The sequence below is a fragment of the Pelophylax lessonae genome (assembly GCF_965119305.1).
Source record: "Pelophylax lessonae genome assembly, chromosome: 12".
NCBI lineage: Eukaryota > Metazoa > Chordata > Amphibia > Anura > Ranidae > Pelophylax > Pelophylax lessonae.
The window spans coordinates 199,188,043-199,208,010 of NC_138779.1; the positions used below are offsets into that span (position 1 = coordinate 199,188,043).

The window sequence follows — 19,968 nt, forward strand, 5'->3', positions numbered from 1 at the left end:
GGGTTGGCTAGGGATGATCTCCCTTATAACATCGTAACAGTCATTGGTGCATCTACACCATCTACGAGGGGGTATTTAGGATCCCAAGATGGAGGTATTGATGCAAGGCTGGCTTGAAAAAGAGGCGTGGGCCTTGAATCATAGCCCCCTAGTGTCACTTCCAATTTTGTCACTTCTGGTGCCTGCTTGTGCATCATCGATCCACATGTGTTGCCTCCTGCTTCCTGTCCTGAGGATTCCTGGTTACCCTGGCATCCGTATTCCATGCCCACAGCTGCGGCTCCATCTTGGGATCCTGGGCGCCCCCTCCTCCCAGATGCATCAAGACTTTTATGCATGAGATCATCCATACACTGTGAATTGCCAAATATTATGTGCTTTGACCTCCTTTCCATCTTGCTGTACTTAGTTTGGCACCCCCTTGCTGTCTTTATTAGCTATTACAGGTGCCACGCAGACCATATCCAGTCTATGCGTTGTTACAGTTCCTTTGGTGTCCTCCTAGGCATGGATCCCTTTGGAAAACCATGATAAGCACTAATTAGTTTATTTTATGTGAGTTGCCAATTGTCATTTTTTTAATAAATGTTTAAAAACCCATTACACTTAGTCTGTGCACTTTGCTCCTTTTATGTGTTTGCCGCCAAGAGATCTCTTCAGTCTTTCAGAAGTACTCTTTAAGTGTGCTCGATTGGATTCTTCAGTGGTCCTTAAAGCCATAGGATTTGTCCTGAGGAATTTTATCAAACTTTGTAGTTTGCCATAGCCCAGGCTTTGGTGCCATATTGGCACGTTGGTAGTTTGCCGTAGCCCAGGCTATGGCGCCACCTTTGTAGTTTGCCTTAGCCCAGGCTATGGCGCCACCTTTGTAGTTTGCCTTAGCCCAGGCTATGGCACCACCTATGGCACCATGTTGACTATTTTTAGCCAGATGTAGCTAATCAAATATTTCAAGACAAATAATTGCACAGTGTTTTTTTTATACAAAGAGGCAAACAAGCTGCTTATACTCTGCTATTGCAAAGGGGTAATGCCCCATTACAGTAATGCTGCTTAAAGAATTATTTAAAACCACAAGTATTGCATTTTAGCTGTTCTGTCTTTACTCTTACCAGAAAAAAAAAAACAAGAGATTTTTGTCATGAACTATATTTATTGCATGAAGGCTATTAAGCTCTTATCTACAATAATGATTAGGTTGGTAAGCATTTAACAATGTGTAATGTAGGTAATTCGATAAAAGGCTGTGTACAATAGTATGACATCAAAATAATTTCTCTTTTTTTATTTCAGTTGTATCCCCTTTGCAGTTTGTAAATAACTTTGTCCGTATGAGTGCATTATATATTCAGGCTGTGTTTCCTACTATTCTAATTTTGCTGTAGCTCTTCTTTAATTCAAATGAATGGGCAGAGCAAGGTCATATGATATAGAAGTTTTGCAGCAAAAAAGCCAAATGCACTATTTGATACACAGATACCCACTTCAATCCAAATGCATATCAGTCCTTTCTTCAAAGGAGCTTACAATCTAATATATCTACCATAGTCATCCAGATTCAGTACACACATTAAGAACCCTTGGTAATAGCCATAATTGTGAGTAGAATCCCAAGTACCCTGAGGAATCTCACACAAACAAAGTGAAAACACAACATTCATTACATAATGTACGTATGTACTATATGGGCAAAGGTTTTATGGGATAGCCAACAAGCCTATATAGGTGGTTGTTTCACCTAGATGGCCATCTCGATCCAAATTTCTAGACAATAATATGGAGTTGGACAACTCTTTGCATTTACTGTATAACAGTCTCCGCTCTTCTGTGAAAGCTTTCCTAAAGATTGTGGACTACTTCTGTGGAAATGAGTGTCCATTCAGTCAAAAGAGCATTCTTGAGGTCAGGTACTGGTGTTGGATGAAAAGACTAGTGTTACATTTTATGCCAAAGGTGTTCAGTTGGTTTAGGGTCATGGCTATGTGCAGCCCATTCAAGTTCTTCCACATCAAACCCATCACACAAAATCTTTATGAAGTTGGATTTCACCAAACTCTTACCACAAAGTTGCCACAATTGTCTAAAATGTACACTCTAGCATTAACAGCACCCTTCAATGGGAACACCTGAACTCAGTCATAGGAATTCATTTACTTTTACCCAAATAGTCCAGAAGGCCATGCATTTAAAAACCTTTGTGCGTATAGTAAAGGTAAGTTGGTCAGGTGTTTACCAACCTTTTAGCCATGTAGAAAACCAACCGTGGTGTGAAATGAATGGAGCATTCCAGTGCTACTTGGAAAATATGTGAACTTTTTGAAAGCACATTGGTTTTTTATGCCTATCAACCAGCTAGTAAGATTATTTAATCATTACATCTATTACTTATAACTAATTCATTGTCTTTACTAATATTTATGCAAATTTTCTTTGCATTTCTTGAACCAGGACAATTCAGTTTTGTGGATATTATGCATGTGATGGATGAGAAACTTTAGGTACATAGCATGTGTGTTCTAGTTGCTTAGTTACTTTCACACCAATCAGCGAGCTGTAGTCCAAGCCGCAAGCTTCCTTAGAGCTGCACCCTTGTCCTGAGAAGTCAACATCGCTCCCACCTATGAAAAGAAAATAATCAGCAAGCCTAATTTGCTAAAAGGAAATGTACACAAACAAGGAAATCACTACAAAGATAATCAGCATGCTTTTCTTGCAGGTTAGCATGTGTATTCAGATCTCATAAAACAGGGGTCCCCAACCCACGAGCCATGGACAAGTGCAGGCCCACGGTCTGTTAATGATCTTGCCGCACAGCAGTAGATGAGCGGTGACTGTGGTCTGCACAGGGCTATCACAGACCAAGCTCGCCACGCACCTCCTGCCGTGCGGCCATACCCATGTGTACTCTCCTGGCTCCTCCGCCCACCCAGTCTATGATGTCATAAAATCAGCAGGGCGAGGGGAGGGAGGAGTTGCAGATCGGATTTGGAGAGCTCCTTCCGCCCCCTGCCCTGTTGACAGGATGACATAGTTGGGTGGGTGGGGTAGCTGGGAGAGGACACACAGACTGTTCACTACCTGGAGTCCTGTGCAGGGGAGTCAGAGGTTAGCAACATGTTATGTTAGAGAGGAAAGGGGGGGGGGTTGCAGGGGCACTGTGATAAAGGAAAAGGGTTTGTTGTATGGGCGCTTCCGTGGAATACAGCAGGCTTTAGGTGAGACACTGCACTTCGGCAGCACTGGAGAGGAGAAGCTGCTCTGAAAGTGATAAAGATAAAAAGACAAGGCGCCTCTAAGTGCAGTAGGCTCTGAGTATTTATTAGGTTAAAAGTATAAAAGCACTCACATTTGGTAAATGTGACATGGGCATAGCAAAGATCTGTCTGGAGTCTTCCTATCCGCTGTGCTGAGTGGTTGAAATGAGGACATCCGGTGATCCGCTTCCTGTAGATGCGTCCTTTCGTCTGTGTCTCAGCCTGGTCGGCATGAGATTTCCTGAAGGCAGGGTGTGGACGCAGCGGCTGGTGTCCAATAGAGCGGGTGGTGGGCGGTTACATGTTTCGGAGCTCAGCTCCTTCGTCAGACCTCCACCCGCTGGACGCATCTACGCATCTACAGGAAGCGGATGTCCTCATTGCAACCATTCAGCACAGCGGATAGGAAGACTCCAGACAGAGCTTTGCTATGCCCATGTCACATTTACCAAATGTGAGTGCTTTTAAACTTTTAACCTAATAAATACTCAGAGCCTACTGCACTTAGAGGCGCCTTGTCTTTTTATCTTTATCACTGTGATAGAGGAACCTGTGATTGCTAGGGACACTGTAATATAAAGGGGACTGCACTGTAAAGGAGCATTGTAATCATTACAGTGCCCCTTTACAGTGCAGTCCCCTTTATATCACAGTGCCCCCTATACAGTGCAGTCCCCTTTACATCACACCCCCCTTTTACATCACAGTGCCCCCTTTACAGTGCAGTCCCCATTATATTAATTTAAAGGGGCACTGTGATGTAAAGGGGGGCTCTGATGGGAAAGGGATTTGAGAACACTGATATAAAGGGGGGACTGTGCTGTAAAGGGGACTGCACTGCATAGGGGCACTGTAATGTAAAGAGGGGCTGTGATGTGAAGGGGAACTGAGGACACTGGTATAAAGTGGAGACTGTACTGTAAAGGGAGGGGGGTTGTGGTGTGAAGGGGGGCTAAGGACAGACTCCATGAATATCCCATCCCCCTACCTGTCCACCAAAAGAATATAGCCTATTAACATTATTTGTTTGTTTATTTTTTTGCCCCATTTGCAATGAACGCTGGGCAAATGGCAATGCAGGTTCTTTAAAGATCAACCCCTATGTCTTAAAAAAACAAAAATCTACAACTACCACAATTTCTTATAAAGATATCATTGTCTCCTCAGGGTAGATTTAGATGTGCTTCTAAATCTATACTAAGAGTTAAAGCGTGGTTTAGCAGGGGTTAACGTGCTGTGGTGTAACCTTTCCCTGTGGATGTCACGTCCTGTTTGGAGGTGAAATACTGTATGCAGGTGGAGGTGGGGCCTGAAGGTCTTTTCCTTGTTCCAGTGGGAAGTTGGCAGCTGGACCACATATGTGAGATGTGATTGCTTACCAAGTTGGGGTAACCTCTTAATGGGACCTGAGCATGGAACCATGAATGGACTTAAACTACCTTATGGGGAGCACAGCTAAAGTTATTCTTAAATGTACAACTATAAACAGAATATGTAGTCATAGACTTTCTGTGGACATATAGAAGACACTGGATTCATGTGAACTAAGTTTATTTCTAAGATACTTATCAAGAGCCCCCTCTTTTGGTGCCTTGATTACTTTAACTACCATGATGTCTTTCTGTTGACTTACCCACATTGGGTCTAAATGGCTCCCCATTGGGAAGCTGGTCCTTTTATTTTAAGATTATGTGTACAAAACCATTAGCTGCTTACTGAATGTACCTGCATTTTCCATCCAAGAACCAGTGGCTTCACCTTGGCTTACTCATTTGCACCTCTATGGGCTACATACACATGCTATGAATTCCAGTCCACCCTACCGGTTGATTATACTCTATTAAAGATTAGAACTGGGTTCCAGTGTACTGATTCTGTCACATGTGCTCCTGAAGAAGGGTTCCTGAAACACGTCAAGTCCACATGTGAGCTGTTATCGGAATCTTTGCATGCTGTGAACCCCTATTTGGAGAGTAATTTTTAATGTTGTGTAATAGATTTTTAATGGTACATAATAAAGGTGTTTTTATGGTACTCTCTTCTATATGTCCTCACAAAGTCCATGACTACATATTCTGTTCATAGTTGTCCATGATTTGCTAGGATGTTGACACAAAGTCTGGGTCTCTTTCACGCTATGGATTAATCTGAAGTGTATGGAACACCAAAGTACAGCCCTACAGTAGCTTTGTATAGCTGCAGACTATTAGACATATGCAGTTTGTTTTGTTTCAAATAAATATTCAGAGAAATTTTTCGTTATTCAGATATATCCAAATCCCAGAATTAAAGTACAAACAAATTTTACCAAATTCTTCCAAATAATGAAAGGAAATGTGTCTGAATTTCCAAAATTTGAATTGAAGCCGCTCGATCGTGTTCCCCCCCTCCCGCCGCCTTCCGTGGCTTTTACCGGGGCTCCCGTCCCACCGGGAGCCCCGAGCACCCAGCCGTCATGTCCACCGGCTGGATGGAGTCCCGATCAAAGCCGGAAACGGCTTCCATCGGGTCTCCGATGACGTAACCCGGAGGCGGCATCCATGACGTCACTCCCGGGTTACTATGCTGCAAAAGGCGGCAAATTTGAAAAATGGCTGTATGCAAAAACGCCGTTTTCGGCGTTTTGCATACAGGGAAGTGTAGAGGGTCTTTTAGACCCTCGATCCCTCCATAAAGAGTACCTGTCACTGCATATTGCTGTCACAAGGGATGTTTTAAAAAAAAACTGTAGTTAAAAAAATAAATAAAATAAATGGGAAAAAAAAATGTAGCCGCCCCGTCACCGTTAGCTCGCGCACAAAAAAAAACGTATACGGAAGTCGAGCGGCAAATGAAATCGCTGTTCAAACCACACATGAGAGGTATCGCCGCGATCACCAGAGCGTGAGCAATAATTAAAAAAAAAAGAGCTACACTCTAACTCTAAACTGGTAACCGTTAAATAAATTTAAATCGTCGCCTATTGAGATCTCTATTGACCGTAGTATGTCGCCATCCCACGGGGGGGGGGGGGGGGGGCGCAATTGAAAATGAAATATGATTTTTCAAAATTTTTCCAAAAAAAATGGCATTTTAAAGACCGCTGCGCAAATACCGCATGACAAAAAATATTGCAATGACCGACATTTTATTCTCCAGAGTCTTTGCTAAAAAAATATATATAATGTTTGGGGGTTCTAAGTAGTTTTCTAGGAAAAAATACTGGTTTTAACTTGTGAACAAAAAGTGTCCAAAATAGGGCTGGGGCTTAAGTGGTTAATATGCACTACTGAAGTCGCTTCGACTTCAGAAAAGGTTCCTGTACTACTTCAAGGCGACCTCTATCCGACTTGTGCACATAGACTTCAATGGGAGTCGCCTCTAAGTCGGATCCTTATCTATTTTCAAGTTACTGTGATCAGACTTTCCAGGAAGAAGAAAGAGATTACCCAGGCATTCCCCACAGACAAAGTCGCCTATCATTTAAGTCTCTTCAAAGTCTCTTCAAAGTCATGCTAAAGTCTGCGCTAAAAAGTTGCTCCTTCATGGGGCGACTTTGAGTCGGAGTAGTATGAACCGGCTCTCAACAGTACATGGCTTTAAACATGTTTGGGACAAACATAGATCTATAGTCAGACAACAAAGTTACTGAAAATGTCTATGTAATTTTTATGCCATTATTTACAAATGATGCACCTAGATATTGTATGTGCTAGATTCATTGTTTTCCATTTGTTATTTTATTTAGCCTCAAAGTGGAGTTACGCTTTAAGTGAATTGCCTGTTCTAAATTACTTTCAAGGAGAATGAGAGTGTGCTCCTTCAGTGAATGGGAACAGGGAATGGAGTGTAAATGTTCATGTTATTTTCTGGGTAAGTAAAGACTGGGAAAATCAGGGAGGAGTAGTCAGTTTTGGGAAAGGAGGCGGTGGCGGCCAGCGACAAAGGTTCCTTCGGAAGAGTGGATGATTGGTTGTATGGTCTACCCTTCTAAGCAGAAGGGTCCTTAAGTTAGGGCTCACTGCACAACAGAACCCTCCTATGGACTGGGCCGGGACCATGGACAAGCAAGACTTCACAAACAATACAGCAGCTTCCATACATGCCTTCAGGCTGAAGTAAATAAAGTGTACCATGTAACGTGTGTGCAGATCTGGTGGAGGAAAAGTGGTGTTCAATGCTATTTCCCTCAAAAGGACTCTGTAATAAGTGCTGGGGAAGGTGTCACTGGTAAATGAAACGACGTTATCTTTCTGGCGTGGGACCCAGGGATTTAATTTGGCCTTCGGCCTTGAGGGGTGCTAACTTACACATGAAAGCAGTACAACCATGGTAACACTTGGCAAAAGCAATTATTTTTATTTTTTTTTTAAATTAAAAGCATGTATTTCCCCCTGCTTTCACGCCTGCTAAATCAGCCTTTTCAGTACAGAAGTTGAATGTGTGTTTTACAAAAATAAAGATTCGATAACCAATAATAGACATGTGTGGTTAGTTTTGTTCCGAATCAAAATTTGCACAAATGTTTTGGTATTCTAAAATTACCGAATTATAATAGTAATGAATTTAAACTAATTCTAAATAACGAACCGAAGTTCGGATGAAATTCAATGTGAATGTGAAAAAAAATTTGATTTAAATTAGAAAAAAAATGAAAATTGATTTTCTAAAAAAAAAAATACAATAAAATAGAATATAAAATAATAAAGTAAAAGAAAAAAAAAGAAAAAATAGTAAAGAATAGAATAGAATTTAACATAATAGAATAAAATAAAATAGAATATGACCTTTACATGATATGTCTTTCGAAATTTGAATAGAATGAATTTGAATTTGAATTGATTAGAGTAGATTCCAAAACAATGGAATCCAAAATAATTAAAAATATTAGAATGTAAAAGGAGAGAATAGAATAGAATAACAATATAATAGAATAAATATAAAGAATGTAACCATCTTCAGAAATTTGAATAGAATGAATTTGGATAGAAAAGATTAGAATATAAAAAAAAATAGAAATTAATATAATAGAAAATTAGAGAATGGAATAGAAAAGAATTGAAAAACAATTAATATGGATGGAATAGAATAAAATAGCAAGAATACAACTGATATATTCTTTCTATTTTATTTTATTCTATTCTATTGATTTTCTATTGTAATGTCTTATTTTCTACTCTATTCTTCTCTACTCTATTATATTCTACTCTGTTCTTCTCTACTCAAATCTTTTCTATTCCAATTTGATTTTATTCTATTCAAAATTTGAATTTCAGAGGATGGTTAAATATTTTTTCTGTTTTATTCTATTCTGTTCTATTATTTTTTTTTTTATTATATTCTTTTCTTTTGTATTCAAATTCGTTCTGTTCTACATTTGAATTTCGGAAGATAGTTATATATTATATTCTTTCTATTCTATTCTATTCCATTCTGTTTTCTTATTTTCAATTCTATTGTTTTCTATTATTTTCTAGTCTATACTTTTCTACTCGAATTAGAATTTAGTCTATTCGGAATTCGAATTTTGGAAGATGGTTAAATATTGTTTCTACTTTATTCTATTTTTTCGAATTGTCTGAATTTTTGAATTGTCACACAGTCAGTATCTATAGCTTACTGCAACAGCTGCATTTAACTGGAAAAAAAAAATTGAATATGGATGTGTTTTGGAATTCTAATACTGATTCGATCATTTTTTTAAAAACAAATGTTCGAATGTGGTCATAATTTCTCTAGTATGTCTGCAGTCTCTTAGCATCATTTTTATGAGCACAAATACTGAACATGTGGTCCTTTGGTGATGTAAGTGGCCACAGCTGAGGTTACTTAAGCCCCGTACACACGAGTTGAAATTCGGTCGGGAATTTTCGTCCGACGACCGATCTGCCGATTTTCGGCTTGTTAGTATGATGCTTCCGACAACCGACTCCGACTTTTCGGCCGAAAAAAATCTGGTGTGCAGGCTATAAAATTTTTGTCCTCTGTCAAAACACGTCCAATTTTCGTGCAGTCAGTACAGATTTCAACAGGGAAAAATCTTATGATCAAGACTGGGCATGCTCAGAGAAGAAAGAACACAAAGAAGAATTTTGTTGTGCGGGAAAATTTGTGTGCAGTCTAGGCACATTCCAACCAACAAAACACCACTCTGGACAAAAGATGGACGACCGGTCGGCGGAAATTCATTGCGTGTGTACTAGGCTTTATACCTAGTAAGCAGACAACCACTTCTCTATATTGATACTAAGCTATTATACAAAAGTATATTTGAGTGTGCAAAAAAATAATACAGTACATCAAACAAATATGATAAAGAAAAACAATAAGGATGATTATGCGTAACGGAAGCAATGTCCATAATAATTTACAATAACAGTCAACAACAAATGTAGAAAGAAATTTAGAGGCATAATGGGCTTTGATGGTACCATAAACACTGGATGTACACTAGAGGTATCAATAAAAAATACACATTTATTACATCATCATAAAATCATGCATGAAAAAGAAATACACCTAAACAGGTCATTTTAAAAAAAATGCATAATTTTAAAATGACCTGTTTATGTGTATTTCATCTTCATTGATGATTTTTTGATGATGTAATAAATTTGTATTTTTTTATTGGTACCTGTAGTGTACGTCCAGTGTTTATGGTACCATCAAAGTCCATTATGCCTCAAAATTCCCTTCTATATATATATAGAATAGGACGTAGGTACCTTCATTTTAATCTGACACCTTGGAATTCAGTCAACAACAAATGTTGAATGACAAGCAAATCCAATAATCATGTGCCACCTCCACTTCCAATGGTATGCTCTCACTGTTTAGTTAGACCCCCATTACAAAGGTCAAACAAGCATGGGTGGGTGGATATCTCAAAGGTATATCCCTCTTGAACACTTCCAAAGATAATGGAGGCATTTCCACTGCTACATAGGTTAAGCAGCCAGCAGAAAATATATATCAAGTCTCTGCAGCCCGGTGTCCAAAGGCTCAAAGAGAAAAAGCAATTCATAGTGCGCACTGCTAAAAATATTTTTTTAAGGCAAGCAAATGCAAAATGCACTCATAATAAATGAATCAAAGCATGAAGAGACACACGTGGGGGATTTACTAAAATTGGAGAGTGCAAAATCTGGTGCAGCTCTAGATAGTAACCAGTCAGTTCCAAGTTTTACTGTCAAAGCTTGGTTGAGCAAGCTGAAGTTAGAAGCTGATTGGTCACCATGCACGGCTGCACCAAATCCTGCTTGCACCAGCCTCCGTTGATGTGTCTGTTGAACCTCTGCAGGCTGGGATCGCTCCCATATGAAATCAGATGCTATTAGCCCTCACAACTAGTCTCATCCTCTCCTGGATCGCTGTAGCTCATGCTTGTTTGACCTTTGTAATGAGGGTCAAACAACAAGATGGTAGCATAATTGGGAGTCCTGGAGGAGGTGGCACATGATTGTTGGATCCACTGGTCAACATTCGTGGTGGACTTTTATTATAAATTTATTATAAATAATTTTATACATTATTAACTTCTAGTAACCACTTCCAGCTCAAGGACGCAATATGATGTCCTGAACTGTATATGGAGATAATATCTGAATGATGCCTGCAGCTACAGGCATCATTCAAATATCATCTTTTGCAGCCAGAAGTCCCTGGCAGTCTTTCTGACTCTCGGAGGCTCAGGCTTGACGTTATGACGTCACATCTTGCCTGGGAAATACTGTCGTGGACTGGGCTGGAAAGGCCGAGATCTTTTTTTTTTTTTTGTAGATCTCAGTCTTTCCAGCCTAGAGCAGAGATGTGGCATCTTATAGTCCCCACATCTCTTCATAAAGAGGACCTGTCACGCCATATTCTTTTTACAAGGGATGTTTACATTCCTTGTAATAAGAATAAAAGTGATAACAAAAATAGTGTTGAGCGAACACGGACTGTATTATTCGTGTTCGTACCGAATAATTGGATTTTTTGTACCCGAACACGGACACGGACACTTTACTGTATGTTCGGGTAAAAATCCGTGTTCGGTCGTTTTATTTCCGGGTTTTGCATGCTTTGGCGCTCTTTTCATGGCGGGCTTTCAACAGCCAATCAACAATCGTTTAACTGGTGTGCCTTAAGCCATCCCAGCCATGCCTGCAAATGTCTCAGTAGCTGTGATTGGCCGTCTGAAGCATGTGACCAAGTCTTTATAAGTTCGAGGCAGCCGCAGCGGCGTCATTATGCTGCTTAGATTCAGGGACAGAGCACACATCAACGTGCTGGCTGCTGATTAGGGAAAGATAGGCAGGAAAAAACCATTTGTGTCCGGATAGAATTGAGGGACAGGTCGGAGTGTTTAGGCAGGGCGAGTTGTAGGCATTTTAGGGATAGAGTCTGCTGAATTATATAGGGTCAGTGTCTTCTACAAACTACAATCGATATTGCTGTGTGGGGGGTGGGGTGAATCTGCACTCAATCCTGATCTACGATCTCTTCTCAATCCTGTTAGGGACAGAGTCTGCTGAATTTTAGGGAAACTGTGTTCTACAAACTACAATCGATATTGCTGTGTGGGGGGTGGGGTGAATCTGCACTCAATCCTGATCTACGATCTCTTCTCAATCCTGTTAGGGACAGAGTCTGCTGAATTTTAGGGAAACTGTGTTCTACAAACTACAATCGATATTGCTGTGTGGTGTGGGATTGGAGATAGGCAGGTGTCAGTGATCCACATCCATTTTTCTGTGTGTGAGCTGCAGTGAACACAATCTTTTTGGGCTGCAGTGAACACAATCTTTTTGGGCTGCAGTGAACACAATCTTTTTGGGCTGCAGTGAACACAATCTTTTTGGGCTGCAGTGAACACAATCTTTTTGGGGTGCAGTGAACAAAATCTTTTTGGGGTGCAGTGAACACAATCCTTTTTGGTGTGCAGTGAACACAATCTTTGTGGGGTGCAGTGAACAAAATCCTTTGTGGGGTGCAGTGAACACAATCTTTTTGGGGTGCAGTGAACAAAATCCTTTTTGGGGTGCAGTGAACAACATCCTTTTTGGGGTGCAGTGAACACAATCTTTTTGGGGTGCAGTGAACAAAATCCTTTGTGGGGTGCAGTGAACACAATCTTTTTGGGGTGCAGTGAACACAATCTTTTTGGGGTGGAGTGAACAACATCCTTTTTGGGGTGCAGTGAACAAAATCCTTTTTGGGGTGCAGTGAACAAAATCATTTTTGGGGTGCAGTGAACACAATCTTTTTGGGGTGCAGTGAACACAATCTTTGTGGGGTGCAGTGAACACAATCTTTTTGGGGTGGAGTGAACAACATCCTTTTTGGGGTGCAGTGAACAACATCCTTTTTGGGGTGCAGTGAACACAATCTTTTTGGGGTGCAGTGAACACAATCTTTGTGGGGTACAGTGAACAGAATCTTTGTGGGGTGCAGTGAACACAATCTTTGGGGGGTACAGTGAACACAATCTTTGTGAGGTGCAGTGAACACAATCTTTGTGGGGTGCAGTGAACACAATCATTGTGGGGTGCAGTGAACTCAATCTTTGTGGGGTACAGTGAACACAATCTCATACTGAAGGTTTGAGGGTGCTGCCTGTTCCATACTCCCCCTACTCCTCATCTAGCCTTTTAGGGGTACAAACAATAGTAATTGGGGCCTAGTGTGGTTGTGTACGTGTGATATACATACACTTTTTTGGGATCATATTTTCTATTCCGCTATTTAATCAAAAACCTTTGGGGATCAGTTAAATTGGGGGATAGTCTGTGTTGGTACGTGTGAGAGAGATCCACCTTTCCAAGTTGTTGGGGTTCATCTCATACTTCTGAAGGTTTGAGGGTGCTGCCTGTTCCATACTCCCCCTACTCCTAGCCTTTTAGGGGTACAAACAATAGTAATTGGGGCCTAGTGTGGTTGTGTACGTGTGATATACATACACTTTTTTGGGATCATATTTTCTATTCCGCTATTTAATCAAAAACCTCTGGGGATCAGTTAAATTGGGGGATAGTCTGTGTTGGTACGTGTGAGAGAGATCCACCTTTCCAAGTTGTTGGGGTTCATCTCATACTTCTGAAGGTTTGAGGGTGCTGCCTGTTCCATACTCCCCCTACTCCTAGCCTTTTAGGGGTACAAACAATAGTAATTGGGGCCTAGTGTGGTTGTGTACGTGTGATATACATACACTTTTTTGGGATCATATTTTCTATTCCGCTATTTAATCAAAAACCTTTGGGGATCAGTTAAATTGGGGGATAGTCTGTGTTGGTACGTGTGAGAGAGATCCACCTTTCCAAGTTGTTGGGGTTCATCTCATACTTCTGAAGGTTTGAGGGTGCTGCCTGTTCCATACTCCCCCTACTCCTAGCCTTTTAGGGGTACAAACAATAGTAATTGGGGCCTAGTGTGGTTGTGTACGTGTGATATACATACACTTTTTTGGGATCATATTTTCTATTCCGCTATTTAATCAAAAACCTCTGGGGATCAGTTAAATTGGGGGATAGTCTGTGTTGGTACGTGTGAGAGAGATCCACCTTTCCAAGTTGTTGGGGTTCATCTCATACTTCTGAAGGTTTGAGGGTGCTGCCTGTTCCATACTCCCCCTACTCCTAGCCTTTTAGGGGTACAAACAATAGTAATTGGGGCCTAGTGTGGTTGTGTACGTGTGATATACATACACTTTTTTGGGATCATATTTTCTATTCCGCTATTTAATCAAAAACCTCTGGGGATCAGTTAAATTGGGGGATAGTCTGTGTTGGTACGTGTGAGAGAGATCCACCTTTCCAAGTTGTTGGGGTTCATCTCATACTTCTGAAGGTTTGAGGGTGCTGCCTGTTCCATACTCCCCCCTACTCCTAGCCTTTTAGGGGTACAAACAATAGTAATTGGGGCCTAGTGTGGTTGTGTACGTGTGATATACATACACTTTTTTGGGATCATATTTTCTATTCCGCTATTTAATCAAAAACCTCTGGGGATCAGTTAAATTGGGGGATAGTCTGTGTTGGTACGTGTGAGAGAGATCCACCTTTCCAAGTTGTTGGGGTTCATCTCATACTTCTGAAGGTTTGAGGGTGCTGCCTGTTCCATACTCCCCCCTACTCCTAGCCTTTTAGGGGTACAAACAATAGTAATTGGGGCCTAGTGTGGTTGTGTACGTGTGATATACATACACTTTTTTGGGATCATATTTTCTATTCCGCTATTTAATCAAAAACCTCTGGGGATCAGTTAAATTGGGGGATAGTCTGTGTTGGTACGTGTGAGAGAGATCCACCTTTCCAAGTTGTTGGGGTTCATCTCATACTTCTGAAGGTTTGAGGGTGCTGCCTGTTCCATACTCCCCCTACTCCTAGCCTTTTAGGGGTACAAACAATAGTAATTGGGGCCTAGTGTGGTTGTGTACGTGTGATATACATACACTTTTTTGGGATCATATTTTCTATTCCGCTATTTAATCAAAAACCTCTGGGGATCAGTTAAATTGGGGGATAGTCTGTGTTGGTACGTGTGAGAGAGATCCACCTTTCCAAGTTGTTGGGGTTCATCTCATACTTCTGAAGGTTTGAGGGTGCTGCCTGTTCCATACTCCCCCTACTCCTAGCCTTTTAGGGGTACAAACAATAGTAATTGGGGCCTAGTGTGGTTGTGTACGTGTGATATACATACACTTTTTTGGGATCATATTTTCTATTCCGCTATTTAATCAAAAACCTCTGGGGATCAGTTAAATTGGGGGATAGTCTGTGTTGGTACGTGTGAGAGAGATCCACCTTTCCAAGTTGTTGGGGTTCATCTCATACTTCTGAAGGTTTGAGGGTGCTGCCTGTTCCATACTCCCCCTACTCCTAGCCTTTTAGGGGTACAAACAATAGTAATTGGGGCCTAGTGTGGTTGTGTACGTGTGATATACATACACTTTTTTGGGATCATATTTTCTATTCCGCTATTTAATCAAAAACCTCTGGGGATCAGTTAAATTGGGGGATAGTCTGTGTTGGTACGTGTGAGAGAGATCCACCTTTCCAAGTTGTTGGGGTTCATCTCATACTTCTGAAGGTTTGAGGGTGCTGCCTGTTCCATACTCCCCCCTACTCCTAGCCTTTTAGGGGTACAAACAATAGTAATTGGGGCCTAGTGTGGTTGTGTACGTGTGATATACATACACTTTTTTGGGATCATATTTTCTATTCCGCTATTTAATCAAAAACCTCTGGGGATCAGTTAAATTGGGGGATAGTCTGTGTTGGTACGTGTGAGAGAGATCCACCTTTCCAAGTTGTTGGGGTTCATCTCATACTTCTGAAGGTTTGAGGGTGCTGCCTGTTCCATACTCCCCCTACTCCTAGCCTTTTAGGGGTACAAACAATAGTAATTGGGGCCTAGTGTGGTTGTGTACGTGTGATATACATACACTTTTTTGGGATCATATTTTCTATTCCGCTATTTAATCAAAAACCTTTGGGGATCAGTTAAATTGGGGGATAGTCTGTGTTGGTACGTGTGAGAGAGATCCACCTTTCCAAGTTGTTGGGGTTCATCTCATACTTCTGAAGGTTTGAGGGTGCTGCCTGTTCCATACTCCCCCTACTCCTAGCCTTTTAGGGGTACAAACAATAGTAATTGGGGCCTAGTGTGGTTGTGTACGTGTGATATACATACACTTTTTTGGGATCATATTTTCTATTCCGCTATTTAATCAAAAACCTCTGGGGATCAGTTAAATTGGGGGATAGTCTGTGTTGGTACGTGTGAGAGAGATCCACCTTTCCAAGTTGTTGGGGTTCATCTCATACTTCTGAAGGTTTGAGGGTGCTGCCTGTTCCATACTCCCCCTACTCCTAGCCTTTTAGGGGTACAAACAATAGTAATTGGGGCCTAGTGTGGTTGTGTACGTGTGATATACATACACTTTTTTGGGATCATATTTTCTATTCCGCTATTTAATCAAAAACCTCTGGGGATCAGTTAAATTGGGGGATAGTCTGTGTTGGTACGTGTGAGAGAGATCCACCTTTCCAAGTTGTTGGGGTTCATCTCATACTTCTGAAGGTTTGAGGGTGCTGCCTGTTCCATACTCCCCCCTACTCCTAGCCTTTTAGGGGTACAAACAATAGTAATTGGGGCCTAGTGTGGTTGTGTACGTGTGATATACATACACTTTTTTGGGATCATATTTTCTATTCCGCTATTTAATCAAAAACCTCTGGGGATCAGTTAAATTGGGGGATAGTCTGTGTTGGTACGTGTGAGAGAGATCCACCTTTCCAAGTTGTTGGGGTTCATCTCATACTTCTGAAGGTTTGAGGGTGCTGCCTGTTCCATACTCCCCCTACTCCTAGCCTTTTAGGGGTACAAACAATAGTAATTGGGGCCTAGTGTGGTTGTGTACGTGTGATATACATACACTTTTTTGGGATCATATTTTCTATTCCGCTATTTAATCAAAAACCTTTGGGGATCAGTTAAATTGGGGGATAGTCTGTGTTGGTACGTGTGAGAGAGATCCACCTTTCCAAGTTGTTGGGGTTCATCTCATACTTCTGAAGGTTTGAGGGTGCTGCCTGTTCCATACTCCCCCTACTCCTAGCCTTTTAGGGGTACAAACAATAGTAATTGGGGCCTAGTGTGGTTGTGTACGTGTGATATACATACACTTTTTTGGGATCATATTTTCTATTCCGCTATTTAATCAAAAACCTCTGGGGATCAGTTAAATTGGGGGATAGTCTGTGTTGGTACGTGTGAGAGAGATCCACCTTTCCAAGTTGTTGGGGTTCATCTCATACTTCTGAAGGTTTGAGGGTGCTGCCTGTTCCATACTCCCCCCTACTCCTAGCCTTTTAGGGGTACAAACAATAGTAATTGGGGCCTAGTGTGGTTGTGTACGTGTGATATACATACACTTTTTTGGGATCATATTTTCTATTCCGCTATTTAATCAAAAACCTTTGGGGATCAGTTAAATTGGGGGATAGTCTGTGTTGGTACGTGTGAGAGAGATCCACCTTTCCAAGTTGTTGGGGTTCATCTCATACTTCTGAAGGTTTGAGGGTGCTGCCTGTTCCATACTCCCCCTACTCCTCATCTAGCCTTTTAGGGGTACAAACAATAGTAATTGGGGCCTAGTGTGGTTGTGTACGTGCGAGATACATACACTTTTTTTGATCATATTTCCTATTCCGCTATTCAATAAAAACCTTTGAGGATCAATTGAATTGCGGGATAGTCTGTGTCGGTACGTGTGAGAGAGATCCACCTTTCCAAGTTGTTGGGGTTCATCTCATACTTCTGAAGGTTTGAGGGTGCTGCCTGTTCCATACCCCCCCTACTCCTCATCTAGCCTTTTAGGGGTACAAACAATAGTAATTGGGGCCTAGTGTGGTTGTGTACGTGCGAGATACATACACTTTTTTTGATCATATTTCCTATTCCGCTATTCAATAAAAACCTTTGAGGATCAATTGAATTGCGGGATAGTCTGTGTCGGTACGTGTGAGAGAGATCCACCTTTCCAAGTTGTTGGGGTTCATCTCATACTTCTGAAGGTTTGAGGGTGCTGCCTGTTCCATACCCCCCCTACTCCTCATCTAGCCTTTTAGGGGTACAAACAATAGTAATTGGGGCCTAGTGTGGTTGTGTACGTGCGAGATACATACACTTTTTTTGATCATATTTCCTATTCCGCTATTCAATAAAAACCTTTGGGGATCAATTAAATTGCGGGATAGTCTGTGTCGGTACGTGTGAGATCCACCTTTCCAAGTTTTTGGGGTTCATCTCATACTTCTGAAGCTTTGAGGGTGCTGCCTGTTCCATACTCCTCCTCCTCCTCATCCATCCTTTTAGGTGTACAAACAATAGTAATTGGGGCCTAGTGTGCTTCTGTACGTGTGAGATACATACACATTTTTTGATCATATTTCCTATTCCGCTATTCAATAAAAACCTTTGGGGATCAATTAAATTGCGGAATAGTCTGTGTCGGTACGTGTGAGATCCACCTTTCCAAGTTTTTGGGGTTCATCTCATACTTCTGAAGCTTTGAGGGTGCTGCCTGTTCCATACTCCTCCTCCTCCTCATCCATCCTTTTAGGTGTACAAACAATAGTAATTGGGGCCTAGTGTGTTTCTGTACGTGCGAGATACATACACTTTTTTTGATCATATTTCCTATTCCGCTATTCAATAAAAACCTTTGGGGATCAATTAAATTGCGGGATAGTCTGTGTCGGTACGTGTGAGATCCACCTTTCCAAGTTTTTGGGGTTCATCTCATACTTCTGAAGCTTTGAGGGTGCTGCCTGTTCCATACTCCTCCTCCTCCTCATCCATCCTTTTAGGTGTACAAACAATAGTAATTGGGGCCTAGTGTGCTTCTGTACGTGTGAGATACATACACATTTTTTGATCATATTTCCTATTCCGCTATTCAATAAAAACCTTTGGGGATCAATTAAATTGCGGGATAGTCTGTGTCGGTACGTGTGAGATCCACCTTTCCAAGTTTTTGGGGTTCATCTCATACTTCTGAAGCTTTGAGGGTGCTGCCTGTTCCATACTCCTCCTCCTCCTCATCCATCCTTTTAGGTGTACAAACAATAGTAATTGGGGCCTAGTGTGCTTCTGTACGTGTGAGATACATACACATTTTTTGATCATATTTCCTATTCCGCTATTCAATAAAAACCTTTGGGGATCAATTAAATTGCGGGATAGTCTGTGTCGGTACGTGTGAGATCCACCTTTCCAAGTTTTTGGGGTTCATCTCATACTTCTGAAGCTTTGAGGGTGCTGCCTGTTCCATACTCCTCCTCCTCCTCATCCATCCTTTTAGGTGTACAAACAATAGTAATTGGGGCCTAGTGTGCTTCTGTACGTGTGAGATACATACACATTTTTTGATCATATTTCCTATTCCGCTATTCAATAAAAACCTTTGGGGATCAATTAAATTGCGGAATAGTCTGTGTCGGTACGTGTGAGATCCACCTTTCCAAGTTTTTGGGGTTCATCTCATACTTCTGAAGCTTTGAGGGTGCTGCCTGTTCCATACTCCTCCTCCTCCTCATCCATCCTTTTAGGTGTACAAACAATAGTAATTGGGGCCTAGTGTGTTTCTGTACGTGTGAGATACATACACTTTTTTTGATCATATTTCCTATTCCGCTATTCAATAAAAACCTTTGGGGATCAATTGAATTGCGGGATAGTCTGTGTCGGTACGTGTGAGAGAGATCCACCTTTCCAAGTTGTTGGGGTTCATCTCATACTTCTGAAGGTTTGAGGGTGCTGCCTGTTCCATACCCCCCCTACTCCTCATCTAGCCTTTTAGGGGTACAAACAATAGTAATTGGGGCCTAGTGTGGTTGTGTACGTGCGAGATACATACACTTTTTTTGATCATATTTCCTATTCCGCTATTCAATAAAAACCTTTGAGGATCAATTGAATTGCGGGATAGTCTGTGTCGGTACGTGTGAGAGAGATCCACCTTTCCAAGTTGTTGGGGTTCATCTCATACTTCTGAAGGTTTGAGGGTGCTGCCTGTTCCATACTCCCCCTACTCCTCATCTAGCCTTTTAGGGGTACAAACAATAGTAATTGGGGCCTAGTGTGGTTGTGTACGTGTGATATACATACACTTTTTTTGGATCATATTTTCTATTCCGCTATTCAATAAAAACCTTTCTAGGGCAAGATCTTAAATTACAGAAATATGAGG

General features: G+C 41.2%; 1 protein-coding gene across 1 annotated transcript in view; it reads right to left on the bottom strand.

Moving 5' to 3' along the window:
- Window positions 1-2,111: 2,111 nt before the first annotated feature.
- Window positions 2,112-19,968, bottom strand: part of LOC309568132 (phospholipase A2 inhibitor and Ly6/PLAUR domain-containing protein-like) — a 34,757-nt gene continuing 16,900 nt past the window's right edge. Inside the window, exon 5 of the mRNA XM_082273735.1 lies at window positions 2,112-2,618. Coding sequence (XP_082129861.1) covers window positions 2,470-2,618 — 149 coding nt within the window. The 3' untranslated portion in view covers window positions 2,112-2,469. The remainder of the gene's footprint in view (window positions 2,619-19,968) is intronic.